The sequence below is a fragment of the Anastrepha ludens genome, chromosome 2 (genome assembly GCF_028408465.1).
Source record: "Anastrepha ludens isolate Willacy chromosome 2, idAnaLude1.1, whole genome shotgun sequence".
Lineage (NCBI taxonomy): Eukaryota > Metazoa > Arthropoda > Insecta > Diptera > Tephritidae > Anastrepha > Anastrepha ludens.
In genome coordinates, this window is record NC_071498.1 from 146,819,573 (window position 1) to 146,837,944 (window position 18,372).

The 18,372-nt window shown below is 42.3% G+C and overlaps 1 protein-coding gene across 1 annotated transcript; it reads right to left on the reverse strand.

Moving 5' to 3' along the window:
- Window positions 1–6,717: 6,717 nt before the first annotated feature.
- On the reverse strand, window positions 6,718–15,814 carry LOC128855532 (probable phosphoserine aminotransferase). The gene is made up of 3 exons (XM_054090504.1): window positions 15,573–15,814; window positions 7,284–7,960; window positions 6,718–7,212 (listed from the first exon to the last, which is right to left on the reverse strand). Exons 1-3 carry the CDS (start codon window positions 15,615–15,617, stop codon window positions 6,834–6,836), a joined length of 1,101 nt encoding a protein of 366 aa, XP_053946479.1. The 5' UTR covers window positions 15,618–15,814; the 3' UTR covers window positions 6,718–6,833.
- Window positions 15,815–18,372: the final 2,558 nt, after the last annotated feature.

Genomic DNA, 18,372 nt, shown 5'->3' on the forward strand with positions numbered 1-18,372 from the left:
GGCCGCAGAGGGGAGTGGCAAAGCGGGCTCTGGGCCAAAGAAGTTGGCCTCAGAGCCCATCTTAGCTAAGGAGTCAAAGGTCTCGTTACCCGCGATACCCACGTGTCCCGGGACCCATGTTAGCATCAGGCTATTATGTCTGCCGACATAGTTCAGCCTGGATTTACAGGACTTCACTACCCCTGATGTGGTTTGAGGGCTGTCTAAGGCCATAAGCGCTGCTTGGCTGTCGCTGCAGACATATATAGATCTGCCTCTCCATCGTTTTTCCACAACAAAGTTCATCGCTTCTTGAACTGCATACACCTCCGCTTGAAACACAGATGCATGCATTCCAAGAGCAAAGTGCAGTTCTGTCCCGCTGGATTCCACGTAGACCCCAGAGCCGGAGCCATGCTCGGTCCTGGAGCCATCCGTAAAAATGCGAAAACAGTGTTTGCCGGGCTCATTTTCTGAGTCTCCCCACAACTGAGCCTCTGGTAGCACTACACTGTATCTCTTTTCAAGTACGACCCTTGATGGCATGGAGTCAAGGGGCATGGAGAGAATCGTTGGATCGATGTCCATGCCTTCTCTGTGTTCCAATGCCGGACAAGGGCCGTACCAGTTCCCACTGTGTTTCAGTCTGCAGATGGCCTTCAAGGCCTCTCCTCGGATGAAAGCATCAAGTGGTGGTAAATCAATCAGAGCATCTAGTGCCGGGCCTGAAGTAGTCGGAAAAGCTCCGGTGCAACAGATGGCCACAGTGCGTTGTAGTCTCGATAAGGTCCTCCTGACTCCCACTAGGGAGAATCTGCTCATCCAGACCACTGATGCATAGGTGATAATGGGTCTTATCATAGCCGTGTAGATCCATAGGACCTTGCTAGGAGAGAGACCCCACGTTTTCCCAAAGACACCTTTGCACTGCCAGAAAGCTGTCAGCGCTTTTGATGCCTTTGTTTCAACGTGTGATTTCCATAGGAGCTTGCTATCGAGGATTACTCCAAGATATTTGATTTCCTTGGATAGCTGGATTGTGACTCCTTTTAGCTTTGGCAGAACGAGTCCATCAAGCTTCCTCCTTCTGGTAAAGAGGACAATACCGGTCTTGGCGGGATTTGCCGACAGCCCGTTCGCACAGCACCAAGTGTCAATCCGATCCAGAGTTTTCTGCACTTTCCTGCAGATGTTCGTAAGCGATGAGCCTGTTACCAAACAAGCAACATCGTCCGCATATGCTTATGCGTAGACTCCCGAATCGTTTAAGGTGGTGAGTAGAGGATCGATTACCATGCACCAGAGCAACGGAGACAGCACACCGCCTTGGGGGCAGCCTCTGTTAACCCCAGATGACACCAGCAGATCTTCCTCTGCTCGCACCGAAATGATTCTTTGGGCCAGCATCGAACGAATCCAATTTACTAGCACCCGGTCTACGCCGTGCCTACTAGCAGAGTTACACATACTATCAAAAGTGGCATTATCAAACGCCCCCTCTATGTCTAAAAAGATACCCATAGCGTAGTTCCTCCTGTCGATGGCCAGCTCTACCCTAGCAACAAGGTTTTTGCACTGCCGACTCGCAGGATTTTCCACTCTGATAGGCATGCTGAAATAGAGACAGAGGATGAGCCTTCAGCGACTTCTGACGTATGCGCAGTTCCACCAGTCGTTCGAGACTTTTCAGCATGAAGGAGGTCATGCTGATGGGTCTAAAGCTTTTGGGGCTGGTGTAGTCGTCTTTTCCAACCTTTGGGATGAAAGCGACCCTCACCATCCTCCAAGAGCGTGGTATGTAGGCCAGTGCCAGGCATGCCGAGAAGATTTTCTTCAGGGCTGCTGTCACGAACTCTGCACCCTCCTTCAGCATGGCAGGAAATATGCCATCTGGTCCGGGCGACTTGTAGTCGCCAAAAGATTTGATGGCAAATCGAATGGCGGCCTCATTCACTACAGATCTGGCAACGAACCAGTCATGCCGAGAAGGTGTAGCAGCTCTGACAACTGCCTCTATCAATAAGGGCTGTTGCCGGCTGATGCTTATCTGATTACCAGGAAAATGAGACTCCATCAGCAAGCTGAGTGTCTCACTTTTCCGCTCCGTGAAGGAGCCATCAGATTTCCTAAGTGACCCCAGCTTTGCCGTTGGGTCCCTTTTCAGGATCCTAACCAGTTTCGCCGTGTCACTCAGAGATTCAATACCGCTGCAGAATTCCCTAAATGAGGCTCTTTTCGATTCCCGAATAAGCCTCTTGTAGTTCTTCTGAACATCACGGTATCGCTCCCAGTCCTCTGCAAGGTTAGTCTTGAGGGCCCGGTTTAGAAATTTTCTCGACTCGCGCCTCAGCATCTGGAGCTCTCGATTCCACCAAGGAACGGGAGTCCGGCTGGGGAGAGGTCGAATTGGACAGGCTGACTCAAAACATTCGGTTAGGGCAGCGTTGAGTTTCTCAACAGCCGCCTCAATGGCCTGTTCTTTTCGAAGTCTTGGTGGCGCAACGCCAAGGTCCCCCAACGCCTCCCTAAACTTCTGCCAGTCTGTTTTTCTTGGGTTTCTAGAGGGCAATGGCATTTGTGCCTCCTCGCCACACTGAAACTCAATGTACCTGTGGTCCGAGCACGAATCTTCGGCAAGGACCCTCCAGTTCTTGATTGACCACCCAAGTTTTGAGTTTGATAGGGTTAGATCAATCACCTCCTGTCTTCTAGCCGTTACAAACGTTGGCTGTGAGCCCTTGTTTTGTATGTCTAGGCAGGAGGACGCGATAAATTCGAATAGTCGAGAGCCCCGTCCATTGGACTTGCTGCTGCCCCAGATTGTATGCTGGGCATTAGCATCGCAACATAGGATGAGGCCTAGACTGCGCCGCTCACAGAACCTCACGAGACTAGTGGCCTTCCCGGGTGGTGGCCCTTCCAGAGCATCGTAAGGAAAGTAAGCAGATGCAATCACAAGCTTCGACCATCCGCGTCTACTTCTATAACACACCTCAGCCACTACCAGGTCTTGGCAACAGAATTGCTCAAGACCCGTCACAGTGATATGGGATGATACTATAAGACCGGTCCTAGGTCTGCTAGAACTCCTGTCATATAGTAACGTGGCCCCTTTCAGCGCACTTAAGCCACAGAGACGGCCCCTAAAGACCCAGGGCTCTTGCACTGCTGTTATGTGGGGTAATGTGTGCAGCTGGGAAAGCCTTCTACTTAGTAGTGCAGTAGCGGCTTTGGAATGCTGCAAGTTAATTTGCGTCACCGTCAAGGGACGATAGCTACAGGAATCGTCCGAGTCAATCATTTGGGAAAGACATGGAAGCTGGCCGTCCCAAAGAAGAGACTCAGACGGTTCCCGTACCGTGAGCCCATGACATCAACACTGGCCTCGTCCACTCGCACCACAAGAGTAGCCCCTTCCTTCCCGTCCCGGTTTTTACTCTTGGTGTACGAGACGACTCGCCGAAGCCTCGTGTTGATGCCCGGATTCTGGGCACGTAGACAGGATAGGACATCCGCCGTAGACAGGTTTGGATCCGGAATCCAGCAGATGGCCTTCCTGAGGGGTACACTCTCCTCGCTGTAGACTGCGAAGCGAGTGGTCCCCATGGGGGGCACGTTATTGACCACGGTCCTGATCCACTCGAAGTTGGCCAGAGACGCGCACGTCACCTTTATGGTGCCGTCCTTGGTCTCATAGCCCTTCGCGTTGGCTTCCGGACCGGAGGCAATAACCCGACGCATCAGCTGGCTTTTGCAGTATTTGATTTCTGCATCCGTCAGCTGATGGTCAGGCCCCAGTTTTCCAATCACAGCCACAGGTCGTGGGCCAGCAGCCTTCTCGCTATAGGATGGCTTGGCCGCACCCCTGGATGTGCTTGGGCGAAGGTCCAGCTCCCGATCCTCCACTGACGAAGATTTCGCCGGGCAGACAGCTGTGTTGGACATTTTGTCGAGGCGCCGATAGAGACGTGGCTCAGCAGAACCTTTTCCCGCCACATTGACTGGCGCCAAGACCGCGCTCGTACCTTGGGGGGTCGTGGCTCGGTCATTGGCGGCAACCGCAGGGCAGGGAGGTGTGCTGCTTTCAGCCGCCGTCTTTCTCCGCTTGCCTCGAGAGCGAGACAACTTGGGAGTGCCTGTGCCCACCGAAGACTCGGTAGCTTCCGTGGGTGTCACTTCCGCTGACCGAGGTCGTTTGGAAGACACAGACGCAGAAGGGCCGGCAGAGCCACATGAGGATTTCTCCCGCATGAGCTCTGCCCGCCGCTTTCTTCTCTTCCTCCTTGCCGCGCTCTTCGATTTCCCTGCTTCTTTGGGAGGTCGTGCAGCCACCGAAGAGACCTCACAACTCAGGCCCTCAGAAGCAGGGAAACGTTTTTCAGACTCTGAAGGAGAGGAGATTGCGATAGCAACCCACGTCTCCTCCAGGATGCGCTCTCGCTCGTAGAGCTGAGAGACTTGGGTAATGGTTGGGGCCTCCACAATCCATGCCCCTGCCGCCGAAGCGGGTGGATTGCCACTTGTGTGGATTCCACCTGGAGTAATAGATCCTTTGTTTTCCATTACCTTTTTTGGTTTTTTTCGGGACTCCTCCCTAGCCAGTTTGGTTCGCGGATGGCACCCTGATTCTATGCCAACTTTGAGTCATCACACGAGTGTTGAACCCACCCCATCAGGGAAGGCCACTCTTGTGATGCCATGGCTCCCTATCCACCACCTGGGACGCGCCCGATGGGAGATCAGGCAACTCCACACGGGTATTGTTGGTATTGTTGTTAAGGTTGTGACAAATTTAAAGAAATTTACACAAATTTATAAATTTAAATACATGTGAAATAATATGATTTCTAATCAGAAAATATTATGAGATTTTGCAATTTTGGATGATATAGTCCGACCAAAACAATGAGATAAGGAGCGCGCATATATACTCATACACCTGCATACCTCCGCAAATATTTATTTACGTTCTCTGATTTAGCTGACACAGGGTGAACTAATAACGTACTCGTTCTTCTTTATAATGTCGAGTAAATTTTTCATTTTCACATGAGTAGCTCTGTTCTCTTACATTTAAGCTAGAAACTGGTTTTAATATATGGCACATATACCAGAGAACGTAAATTTTACGTCCTCTGCATATACATACATACCATTGACAAAATTTTAAAACTCATTTTATGTTAGAATATGGCTTCAATTGAATCGTATTTTGTCGATGGTGTTTGTATACGGGCCTTTGAGTTTAAAAGGATGACGTGGCAATTATTATTAGAGAGAAATGTTCGTATATTCTATGCAATTTGACCCAGGTGTTAGTGTGGATGCAAGGGCGGTATAGTAGTATTGTGAAACCAATTCTGTTGAATGAACCCTTGTCTGAGGAAACTCGCTGGAGAGGATGACGTCGGTGAAAAAATTGGAGAAAACTCAAAGATCTGAATTTAATGCTGCTAAATGTGGTGCGGTTATTATGTCAAATAAGAAGAAGAAGATACCTGTCGGTATCGTATGTAAAAGTGCCGGTGCACGTGCCATAATGGAGGGTTGGCGGAAGTGTATTGTGCGAAGAACTCCTTATCAGACACAATTTCAGGCTACCAGACTACTGGTGGGTGCTCCAAGCAAACTTAGCCGTCATCAAATAAGCAACAGTACAGTCGAAACTGGTCGGGGAGTGCCCGAGTTCACTTTCGATAGCATGAAAATCGTTTGATATTAGGCTCACCTGGTACTTGGTGGCAGTGACATTGTAAGAAGCTGCGGGATGGATGAGCGAGGCAGGCAGGGAACCTGTAAGGTAGTTTCCAGCGGCAACTTGTGGTCTGCTCTTGGAAAAGTGGGCTTCGCGTCAATTCATCGAGCGCTGGGAAAGTACACAAACCCTTCTATCAACTATAATGACTGCCTGCACCTTCTTAACAGATTAGGAAACGTCAACACAATATTATTGGGTAGGGTTTCTGGATACATGGGAAATGAAATGACTGAGAAAAGGGGCAAGTTGGTATTGAGCCTTTTTGTGAGGTTACATTAAAGAATTTACCAGAAAGTGGGAGTAGAAGAAAATCGTTGAACACTGGTGAAATTCCAACAGTCAACGACAAGTGAAATAATTCCTAACGCCGCACAGAGGAATTTCTGCGAAGCTTCTTTTTCTCAGCAGAGTTGACTTAAGACTTTCAACTGGTTACTTTGCAAGCCATTGTAGCCTTAACTTATCACTTAAACAAAATCACTTAAACCATCATCTGTGTGAAATAGACGCTAAAAATTCAAAACGCATTGTTTGTGAATGGGCCTCTATTAGGCAGAAAAACGTGGCACGCATATCTCGACAACGATTTAATAAATCTCAGCAAAACTTGGTACCTTGCTCCTCACCTCATTTAGATCTAACATAAATATTTTTTAAATTGAATAACACCAGGCCCACTTTTTTACATGTTAAGAGCAAATTTCCGTCCCCCCGCCTGATGCTAAAAGTTAAGCTCATTGTCCATGAGTTTGCTTGATTAAAAATTAAAAGTTGGCCGAAATTTTACAAAAATGGTGCGAATTTAGATATTATTTACTTGTTTTCTTTATATTAGATTTATTACTTTTATTTTGGCCAATTTCAATACTAAATTTCTAATTAACGACTGCTTCTAATTCCCTTTGTCGCATAAGTTCGCCATCTTTTAATTTTACTATTCGAATTTCCTTTCGAATTATATCCGATTTTCAAAAACAAAATTAACTTAACAAAAAGTGTTCATAAAATCGTTTACTAATCCAGCCCATATGCAATATTATTGGTATTTATACATTTTTCTTTATACAATTTATTCGTTCTTCAGTTCAGTCTTTTCTTAATTCGTATTCTTATTACTTAGGTAGAAGTCTGTCATAACATCAGACAACTGCTCGGCTTCGGCCACAGTAATAGCATTATACAATGATGCCCTAATACCACCTACTGAACGGTGGCCTTTCAATTGAATCATCCCTTGTCTTTCCGCCTGTGACAGAAATTCTTTTTCCAACACACCCACACCCTCGGCACCTCCAATGCGGAATGGTACATTCATACGTGAGCGCACGCGTTTCTCTACTGGACAACTATAGAAGCCATTTGAGTGCTCGATTACATCGTAGATGATCTTTGACTTTACAGCGGCCATTTTGGCCATTCCCGAAACTCCACCATTACGCTCAATCCACTTGAATACCAATCCCATCATGTAAATACTGAAAAAAATATATATATATAAATATATATTACATACTTTATATAGATCAAAAATAAACTCGGGTCTTACCAAAAAGTTGGTGGTGTATTGAGAAGTGAATCACTTTTAGCCATTTTTTCAAAATGTAAAATGGACGGTGTTCCCTTCATGTGGTGTCCAATGAGATCTTCTCGAATAATAACTACTGTTACACCAGCTGGTCCAATATTCTTTTGTGCACCGGCAAAGATGACACCAAATTTTGTCACATCAACAGGACGTGAAAGAAAATTTGATGACATATCGCACACTATTGGCACATCATTTGTTAGCACTGGCACAAAGTCGAATTCCACTCCATCAACCGTCTCATTGTCGCAGTAGTAAACATATGAGGCATTCGGATCAAGTTTCCAAGTATCCTGTGTGGGCACAGTGGTATATTTCTTCACTTTCGGTACTACCAAATTAACCTTGCCATATTGTTCAGCCTCCTTTGCAGCTTTGGCGGACCAAGACCCAGTCACAACATAATCAGCTACGTTTGTGCGTCCCATAAGATTGTAACACACAGCCGCGAATTGTCCTGTGCCGCCGCCTTGCATAAAAAGAATTTTATAATTTGATGGAATGTTAAGTAGTTCTCGTAGATCATTTAAAGCTTTTTCATGAATCGCAGCATAATTTGCTGAACGATGAGACATTTCCATTACCGAGATACCAGTTCCATTGCAGTTGATTAAATTAGCTTGCGCTTCTTTCAACACCTGAAAGAGAGAGAGAAAGAACAGATTTTTAGAACGGAAAGCAAAGAGTTTAATACAAAAACAATTAAGCGCACAGCACGATGGAGATAATCCAGAAGGTGACGCTATTCCGTCTTCAGTGAGTTTGAAAGAATCTAAGGATGATAGATTACCAGGATTGGCCAGCTGAAACAAAATTGTGTGAGAAACTTCGGCTGCCATGTCACCGGGTACTCGGCAGCAGAATTCTGCCCGATCATTTCATACGTATTCACACACTCGTCCAATCAGACGACAACAACACAATCTCAGTTTTGTCGTAAACAAACCTCGTTTACGTCAGCAAACCAGCTGTACACTTCAAATTCGCTGAGAACCCGATAACGGTTTGATGTTGGCCTCATCTCTGCATTCAGTACTATAGCAGACAGCATTTTGGGCGAGAAGAGTGGCAAAATATTATCTTCAGAGACGATAAATTTAACTTGGACCACCCGGAGGGTTGCTAATAATAACGGCGAGATTCTGCGCAACCACTGCAGATACGTTGGGCAGTGTTGGTGGAGCATGAATAGAGGTTAAAAAAGATTGACAAAATCAGTAAATAGAGAACAGAGCTGTTGAATGTTTCAATCAGAGGAGATTTCTGCATGATTCATTCTTCAAAAATGTTATTGCTTGATTGCAAATATAAAAGCCGATTTTCGAAAGGATTGAAAATGAAGAAATCTTTAGGGTGTTATTGAACCATTGAATATCATTCTGTAGAAATGAGCATGAACATTTTGGTGGATGCAAACTCTTCTACTACTGTATGAAACAGAATAATTAAGTAATTAAAGTAATTTAAAAAAATAGAATTTGTTTCTACTTCTTTTGAAAGTGATTCAAGTGATTGTGAATGAATGTACGCACCCAAAACTGCATTCATTTGAATACTCACTCATTCATTGTAAAAATGTTTATTTAAACAATATTTTATTGAAAACGTTGAAGTGTGAAAAAATATTTTCTCTCTCGGTTTTACGGTTCTGTTAAATAACATTTTCTGGACGTTATGCGAGATAGCAGATGTGAACATCAGATGCGACGGCGCAAAAACAACAACCCAGAACCGTGAAAGTGAAAGAGTCTTGAGTCTATGCTCTCGAGTGGAGAGAACAAGGATATAAAAAAATGCAGGCTCGATGAAAACGAAGCATCTCGGCCAAGCAGAGCAACTCCTTCGTTCTCTGAAGTCTGACTTTTTGCTGCTTTGGTGTGAGATCATGCGCCTCTTAGATCTTGTAAGGCTTGACTTCGAGATAATTTTTCAGTATGCGGCGGATGCTACCGTCAGATATTCTTAGTTCTTTCGCCATTTGATTGGCACCTCGTCGGGGATTTCGCTCAACTCGCTTCTTCCTACCTCCATGACGTTTCGCGATGCTTCCAGTATCATTGTAACGAGTAATTATGCGATCAATAAAAATTGTATTTACTTAATGTGCTCGAGCTCACGAAGAATCGCTGCCCGTGCATCAGCTGCCGGAGCGGTCTGAAGTTGCTATCACTATTTAACAGGTTCGAGAAGTGTTCCCTCCATAATTTAAGTATGGATGTCAGCCACCAGATCGCCGTCTTTGTTCTTATAGGAAAACGCCCCAGTCTTCAAACCTTCTGTAAGCCGCCGAACTTTCTGGAAGAATTTTCGGGCGTTGTTCCTATTGGCCAGCACGTCAGCTCCTCGTGTATTTCGGGCTCTCGTTTTTTCTTTCGAATTATACGTCTCTCTTCCCTTCTTAGCTCTTGGTAGTGATCCTACATGGCTCGCGTTGTGCCCGATCGCAGCGTGGCTCTATAAGCAGCATTTTTTCTTTCTGCGGCAGCATGACATTCCTCGTCGTACCAACTGTTTTTTCGGGCTCGCCGGGATCCGATTTCTTCTTCGGCGGCGGTACGCAGAGAACGAGAAATGTTGCTCCATTACATGATGCAAAGAATAATGAGATGGCGCCCATCGTGGTCCCGTTACTTTGCGCTCAGCGAATTTGACAACTAGTTACGTGATTTTAGCTTCAGTATGGCCAGATTACCATTTTCGTAACTTGATTTAGCATTTTTTTTGTTATTTTTATTATTTTTTGTCTCGGAGTTTTAGTTCATTCCACATGACATTTTTCTAGCCTATTCTAATTAAAAGTAATGTTTATAATTTTGTAAAATATACATTTTTTAATAATTATTTAAATAATTCACTCAGTTTTATTTAGCTTTACTTTTTTTAACATCTGGTGGCATTGCCCGCGATTGCTGGTGTTGTTGGTGTTCTTCTGCTTTCGGCAGTCAAATCTCTCTCTCGCTACTGCAGAGTTGCCTAGCTTTGGATATAAAAACGCACTAAATGCCCATTTAAAGAAAATAAAACACGAAATTTTTATTGTGTTACTTAAAGAACTTTGAATGCGTGACAAATTGTCTGTAGAATGTGCGTTTTTTTTTAAATAAATGTGTTATGCTTATGTACAATTTAATTTATGAGTTTTTTTTGTTAAGCGAGACTCTTTTATTAAGGGAGCGATTTTTTTGCTATATTTGAAGTTATGTAACTAGATAAGGTACTCTTTTTGTAAAAATGTCAGTATGGTTTCTTTAGTATTTTCTGGTATTTTGTTGCTTATTTTTACTATGAATACACCTCTTGATGCTCTATGTCTCACTAAGGATTGATGACCGTAAGAAACGATTACACCTCTATGGTTTTAATTCGCATTCAATAAATTCAAAGGCTTTTTAAAATGTGTAAAAAGGTTTTCAATCTTAAGAAGAGTTGAGAGCGGGGCATTTAATATTTTTGCATAGCCTTAAATGGAGCCAAAAAATAAATTTGCACTTTCAAATTATCAAATTTTATAGGAGTAAACAAATTTTCATTAGCACTAAAATCTTCTCAGAGTGGCCTTTTTTAAACTTCTTTTGTATAATAATACAGTTTTTTTTAACCTAAAGTTTCGCTAGCCGTAAATTAAAAACAAAAAGAAACAAACACCAAACTTAAAAATTGTCGCATTTTCGGTATAAAAAAGCACTAAATTTATTGTGAAGAGCAAATGGTTGGCAATACTGCACAACTCAGCAAACGTGACGTCACGTACGCTCTGATGGGCGCAATCTTGTTTCTATCATTCTTGGCTCCATTGCTCGTGCATGCCGGTGTGTTGGGCAGTACTCTCTGAGAGCAAGAGTGAGAGTCGAGTGGCGAATCTTCTGGCTGTCTGTTGTGATCGAAGCTTTCCTTTACATGTCGAACAATTCTTTGCGAGGTCCGATGTACATTTTTTGCTGCAGATAGGCTTGTGCGTAGCTCGGCTGCAACAAGGTAGTGATCCGAGTCGATGTTGGGTCCTCGGATCGTACGTACAAATAAAACACTAGAATCGTGTCTTCCATCTATCACTACATTGATCGATCTGGTTTCGCGTTTTCCGATCAGGAGACAGTCACGTTGCTTGGTGTATTTTCTTATGCTGGAATCTGATGCTGCAGACTACCATGTTTCGGGTCCCGGCGAAGTCGAGCAGCCTCTGTCCGTTACCGGATGTTTCGTTGTGCAGGCTAAATTTTCCGACTGTGGGACCAAATATTCCCTCCTTCTCTTCCGCCGGGGCGTGGGCGCAAATGAGCGGGATGCGGATTATTGCGAGACGCTCGTTCACTGGAGTGAATGATAGAATGATAATACTTGGCGACAAAGTCTCTCTCCCACAACAAATCCAACATCGAATTTGCGTTCCTTTACATGGTAGCTGTAGTAGACGTTACAAGGTCCTATGGTTTTCTTGCCTTGCCCCGTCCATCGTATCTCTTGAATGGCAGTGATGTCAGCCTTTACTCTCACGAGGACATCAACAAGCCGGGCAGAGTATAGCCTTCTACTCCTGAGAATTTATGTTCGGTAAAAAATGGAGACTCAAGCCACAGGTCGTGCTGTATGGATGCCTGGATTGCTGGGAAGCTCTTCGGAAGGGCTATAACATCACTAAACTGGGGAGGCTGCAAAGGACTGCATGCATTGGTATCACCGGAGCATGTAAAACCTGACCCGGCGCTGCCTTGAATGTCGTTTTGCACTTATTTCTTATCGACTTTTACGTTATTTCCATCGCAGCTCAAAGTGCAATCAGGTTAAATGACGTTGGCTCTTGGAGGCAATCTCTCAAGGGACCTGGTAGCATTTTCGGGCAGTTAAGACCGTATTTCCCCGAACTTCGAGCAGGTCTTTCTATCCGCAAACTAGAGTTTGAGGGTCGTGCTAGGACAATCTTTCCAAATAGGTAGGATTGGAAAATCTGCACAGAAGCTTGCACCTCTGTCTTCACTGAAGGTTCCAAGATGGAATCGGAAGTCTAAGCAGGAGTTTTCCCTAAATCAGCTAATTTATCTATCTCCTTTAAACTGCCGAATACTGCTAGTGTTTTTCAAGCTGAAGTCTTTGCGATCCTGCAGGCATGCAAACTGCTTAGGGAACGCGGGACTGAGGGAGATATTAACATTTTCTTCGATAGTCAAGCCACGTTCAAGGCTCTGACCGCGCCATGGTGCAGATCGAAATTAGTAAACTCCTGTAAGGAGGAGATCAAATTGCTTGGGTGTGCAGGTTACACTTCTCTGATCGGTTTCCAAGACATAGGAACATAAAGGGAAATGAAATTGTTGATGAGCTTACCAGGGACGAGACTGAACTGGCTTCAGAGACCTTCTACCCGAGCATCGACATCTTCGTGACAGTTGTTAAAGGAGAACTGCACAAATTATTTCTCGGGAAAACGCAGAAAAGATGGATCTTCATTTCTTCATGTGCTATTTCGAAAACTCTTTGACTCCAGTAGCAGAAAGTCTTTTGGACTCCTCGCCATTCAATTTCCAAACTCTTAGTTGTGTTTACCGGTCACTGCTCGGTACACTCTGAGATTTACCATTGCCTGCCGAGGGGTGATCGGTATTAGAAAAAAAGCTTTTCTTTACCATGGTGTTTGACCTTGATTTGAACCTACGTACTACGAATTGCGAATGGTAGTCACGCACACCATTCGGTTACGGCGGCCGTCTAGTTTTTGATTATAAAGCAGATTTTTGACGTTTGATGCGACGTTTCAGATGCAAATAGTAAGCATAGCTTTGCCACTTTGGAAATTTCGAGTGAAATTAAGTAAATGGCCAAAGTAAATTTGTTTCCATTATGAATATGCAAAGCTAAAGGAAAGGGTATTTTTAATAGGACTATGAATAAGTTCGTGCGGTTTTTTTTCGAAATTTGAAACTTTATTGACGTAAAATGTTTACAAATTTAATATTCAAAATATTGTCCATCGCTTACTACTACTTTTTCCCATCTTTCTGGCAATTCACGGATTCCCTTTGTGAAAAATTCGGTCGGTTTTGCCGCAATCCACGAATCGATCCATTTTTTGACTTCATCGTAATTACGGAAGTGCTGGTCAGCCAGGCCATGTTGCATCGATCGGAAGAGATAGTAATCGGATGGCGCAAGGTCTGGACTATACGGCGGGTGGGGTAGGACATCCCATTTGAGCGTTTCTAAGTATGTTTTGACCACTTGTGCAACATGTGGCCGAGCATTGTCATGTTGCAAAATAACTTTGTCGTGTCTATCGGCGTATTGCGGCCGTTTTTCTCGCAGTGCTCGGCTCAAACGCATCAATTGTCGTCGGTAGACATCCCCCGTAATCGTTTCATTCGATTTCAGTAGCTCATAATACACAACACCCAGCTGGTCCCACCAGATACACAGCATAACCTTCAGGCCATGAATATTCTGCGCCGACGTCGATGTTGAAGCATGGCCAGGGTATCCATACGTTGCCCGACGTTTTGGATTGTCGTAATGGACCCACTTTTCATCGCCAGTCACAATTCGATGCAAAAAACCCTTTCTTTTGTGCCGTTGAAGCAGTTGTTCGCATGCCATAAAACGGCGTTCAACGTCTCTTGGCTTCAATTCATACGGCACCCAATGGCCTACCTTTCGGATCATTCCCATGGCTTTTAAACGTTTGGAAATGGTTGATTGATCAACTCCCAAAGTTTTTGCAACCTCTTCTTGCGTTTGAGCCGGATCTTGATCGAGCAATTCCTCCAATTCGGTATCCATGAACTTTGGCGGCGCACCTTCGCGTTCTTCGTCTTCCAAGCCAAAATCACCACTTTTAAAGCGTGCAAACCACTTCTGGCACGTTCGCTCAGATAGAGCATGCTCACCATAAACTTCCACCAAGATACGATGACTTTCGGCTGCTTTTTTCTTCATATTAAAATAATGAAGAAGAATTCCCCGCAAAAACACATTATTTGGCACGAAATTCGACATTTTCAAGTGTGGTAAAAATATTGTTGTTTACGCTTCAAATAAAAAACTTATACTGACGTTTGTGCCTTACGACAGTAGCTCTCCAATGAATGTTTGGAAATGTGGATCGATGGAATAATAATCAAGTTACGCCATCTGTTGTAAAACCGCACGAACTTATAAATAGACCTATTAGTTTACATATCTTTTTTTTAATTGCACTCGCTGCAGGTTGGTCGGCTGCTAATATTATATATATGAATACATTGGTTTTGCTGCTCACAGCGAATTGCTCTTATAGTGAGGTGACATTTTTTAGGAAAGAACACGCGGTGCCATACGAAAAATAAACTATATACATACATACTTCTTTATATCACTAATGCTTCTCTGCATATATTTATATTTGTAGAGGTTTAACACTCCCATTTGTTCTTAGGCGATTAATTTTTTCAGTCTCGTTCGTGTTTTGATATTTGCTTCTATTTTGAAACGATTCGATAAAACAGTGAGAAAAATACCAAAAATATTGCTTTTTAATTCTATGGACCATTGACAAAACAACTGAAGTTGATTTAGTACTTTGCTATTGTTGTTGTTGCAGTTCACAAAACTCCGCAAAGCGCAGTGATGCTATAGGTCGTCGTCAGTAGGTCCTACAAAGTGGAACTCAAGGGGCTCATTGAGAGTTGGACTCTCTTCTTCCTGTTTGCCAGTAATTTCCTAAATTCGTATGTAGTATGTAAACTATATTACCTATTGAACACTTATTAATTTTAATTTATAAAAATTAATTTAATTATTAAAATTTAATAAATAAATTAATTAATTTATTTTTTACAAATTTTTACAATTTAATTTAATTTATAAAATTAAATTTCACAAATTATTTTAATGACATATTTTTACCAATTAATTTAATTAATCACTTATAGCCTCAGTTGGGGAACCCATCTTAATAAAATTTTGTGTACATATAATATATTTACCACTTATAAGGTTTTTTTATAACAAGTCCACAGTATTATTGTCCTGGATTTTGTTTCAAATATTCTTTACACTAGGAAGCTTTTTTTTATAAATTTCATTTCATCAATCTTTCATTTCCTTATGCAGAACCACAATTCGCCTAAACAAGGCAATACTAACCTTTCACATCATGCGGCAAATTTCATATTGCCAACAGTGGCTGATAAGATAGTGTATTGATCTTTTATTTTATTTTTAAACCAATTTAATCTACCAGTAGGAAAAACAATATTTTTAGCAAAAGCGGCTCAAACTAACCTCTTCCGGTAATTTAGCTGGACCAGCGGCAAAATTAATGACCATTTTGACTTATTGATCTACGAATGTGTATGTACGTGTATTTATTTATTTACGCGTCGAGTAAACTAGACAGAAATTAAATAAAACAATCCACGCTGTAGCGACTTTGACTTGAGACTGAAATATTTTAAATGCAAACACTCGTCGACGACAGTTACGAATGCTTAATCGCGAAGCTATACTAAAACCAGACTTTACAGACTTGCAAGCTCACGTTGATAGAGTAGAGAAGTATAGTGCGTATATACCAACATGTGGATGTGTATGCATATTGTTTTGGGACGATGAATGTGGAACTTTACATGACAACCCGATGACAGCTCGAGTTGCTTTCTGTGGCTGAGAGACAGACAATGAACTCGCACTAATTTTGCTGATCAAAAGTGATAAAAATGCTTACAATGTATGTACGAGTATGTATGTTGGATTGTGGATGTAAAAAAAAAAATTAAGGGTGAATTGTTATTGTTATGCAGTAGTGATTTCTTTAATACAGTTTTTAAAGAAAATGTGAAAATATGATGTATGTATATATGTTTCAGTTTGTTGCATTTGATTTCCCGTATTAGTTATGATTCTGCAAGTCGACATTTTTTTAAATTTTATTTTGACGAGGTTTTTTATTGCTTTATATTTTTATGCTATTATTAATCATTCTTTTTGAATTAAAAATACTTCGATGTAATTTATAAAACAATCCGTATTTCTTAATATTTCTAAAAATTGTTGAATTAGTATCGTAAAATAAAGGGTCTTCCAATAAGAGGTGTAATTCCTGTAAAATATCAATGGTTTCGTTACGTGTGTGGCATGTTGCTCCGTCTTGTTGAAAATAAACGTTGTCCAGATCAATACCATCCAATTCCGGCCATACAAAATCGTTAAACATCTCTTGATAACGCAATCCATTCACAGGAACTGTTGCTCCACCTTCATTTTCGAAAAAGTAAGGTCAAATGACTCCGCCGGACCATAAACCTCACCAAACGTTGAGGATAGAGAGACTTTTCAACAATAACTCTTCGTTTTTCTGAGCCCCAGAAAATTTTGCTTGTTGACGAAACCACCGAGGAGAAAATGGGCCACATCACTCAAGATGATTTTTCGATGGAATTCCGGATCATTTTAACTGGACTTTATAAGCCTTAAGAGCCAAATCTTTATGCAAAATACGGTGTAATGACGTTTGTGGAATGCCTAATTCCAAAGAAGGACGAGGAATGGACAAACCTGGGTTTTCTTCAACACTTTCGGCTTAAGCAACAATATTTACGGTTGTTCTTGAGCGACATGTACGGGTTTTATTCTTCACATCACTAACTTGTTTCAACCGCTCGAATTTTTTCACCAATTTCTGTATTGCGGTCCGACAAGGTGCTTCACGATGACCCAAAAATGTTCGAGTTTTACGAACCGTCTCTGCTAAATTTTCACCATTTTTATAGTGAATTTTAATAATTTCAATGCGTTTGCATTGTTTAAGCGCGTATCGTTAAATTTTTATTAATGCGTAGTTTTTACTTGTCAAATATCAAAAAATGGCAGCTTCAAAAGTGACATCTACCGAAATAGCGGGCTATTCAAAATAACACCTGTTGTTGGAAAACCCTTTAAACATACCAAATTTTGACATTCATACCATAACCAAAAATCTTGTCCACCGGTGTTATTAATATTTGTGTTGCTTAACAAACAGTATTAAATAAGTAAAAAGAATTTCTATAGGTAAATTCCAATTTTGACCGGGTGAAGCGGCCATTTTGGTGTACATATCTGTTAAATGTGGCAGAATATTCATTCAGTCATAATATTTAACAATAGTAAGCTACACTGGAAGAAGAAGGGACGATCCCGTACCTTCTGTGCCACTGTCCTGCTCTATCCAGACGTAGACTCGCCATTTTGGGCGGACATTTCTTCAACGAGTTAGAAGACCTCGGCTCTGTCGAAATTAAGTACCTTGCGAAATTTTTAAATAGCACACAGTGGTTTCAGGAGGGATAGGGGCTAGTTCCCCACGCGGCATCACAATGGGCCATGAGCCTGAGTGTGTCCTACAATGGACAACCGCTTCAACTCAACCTAACCTAACCTAACCTAAGCTACCCGATTTATCCAGTAAAAACTTGCAACTTACCCTCAAAATACAAAAATGCAACTTGCCCCTCATTTTGCTCTCTCATTTTCCCCTACTTTGCCAATTGTTGGGATACATGAACATCAAAACTTGATAATTTTTAACAATTGCTACAAATCATTTGCTCCAAGAGCACATCTTATGTGGTATATGAGAGAAATGCAGCATCATTGGAGAATAATGCTGCTGTCGGAACAATATCCGAGACGGTTCATTACGCGTTATATGGAAAAGCACGGATTTTCTGCGACGTTAACTCTATGTAACCCCTTGTCTCGACGTGCGGACGCTGAACGCAAGCACATTATCTCATGCGGTATAATGCAAATAGAAGATCACTCATTGGAGATCTCATGCGATAAAACGTACAGTTTAGGAGATTTATCTCATGCAATGAACAGCCACTTTGGCGTTTTGACAGCTATATTTTCATTTATATGAAATCTTTGTAGTGTCAGCATTATAAAATTAAAAGAGAATTTAAAAAAAGAAGTGTTTCTTCTAATTTCATTAGCCTACTAAACTATTTGAGCTCATAAAGGCAGCGAATAGATTGATTTAGCGATATTTTTTTTTTCTATTTTTATCCATCATGAAAACATGTGATTTGTAAGCGTATGA

Bases quoted from the DNA above. Each gene is read 5' to 3' on its own strand.
- LOC128855532 (XM_054090504.1), bottom strand. From the start codon at position 15,617: ATGGTCATTAATTTTGCCGCTGGTCCAGCTAAATTACCGGAAGAG. The intron at 7,961-15,572 runs GTTAGTTTGAGC...TCTCTCTTTCAG, and splicing joins CAGCTAAATTACCGGAAGAG to GTGTTGAAAGAAGCGCAAGC. The intron at 7,213-7,283 runs GTAAGACCCGAG...TATTTTTTTCAG, and splicing joins AATACACCACCAACTTTTTG to TATTTACATGATGGGATTGG.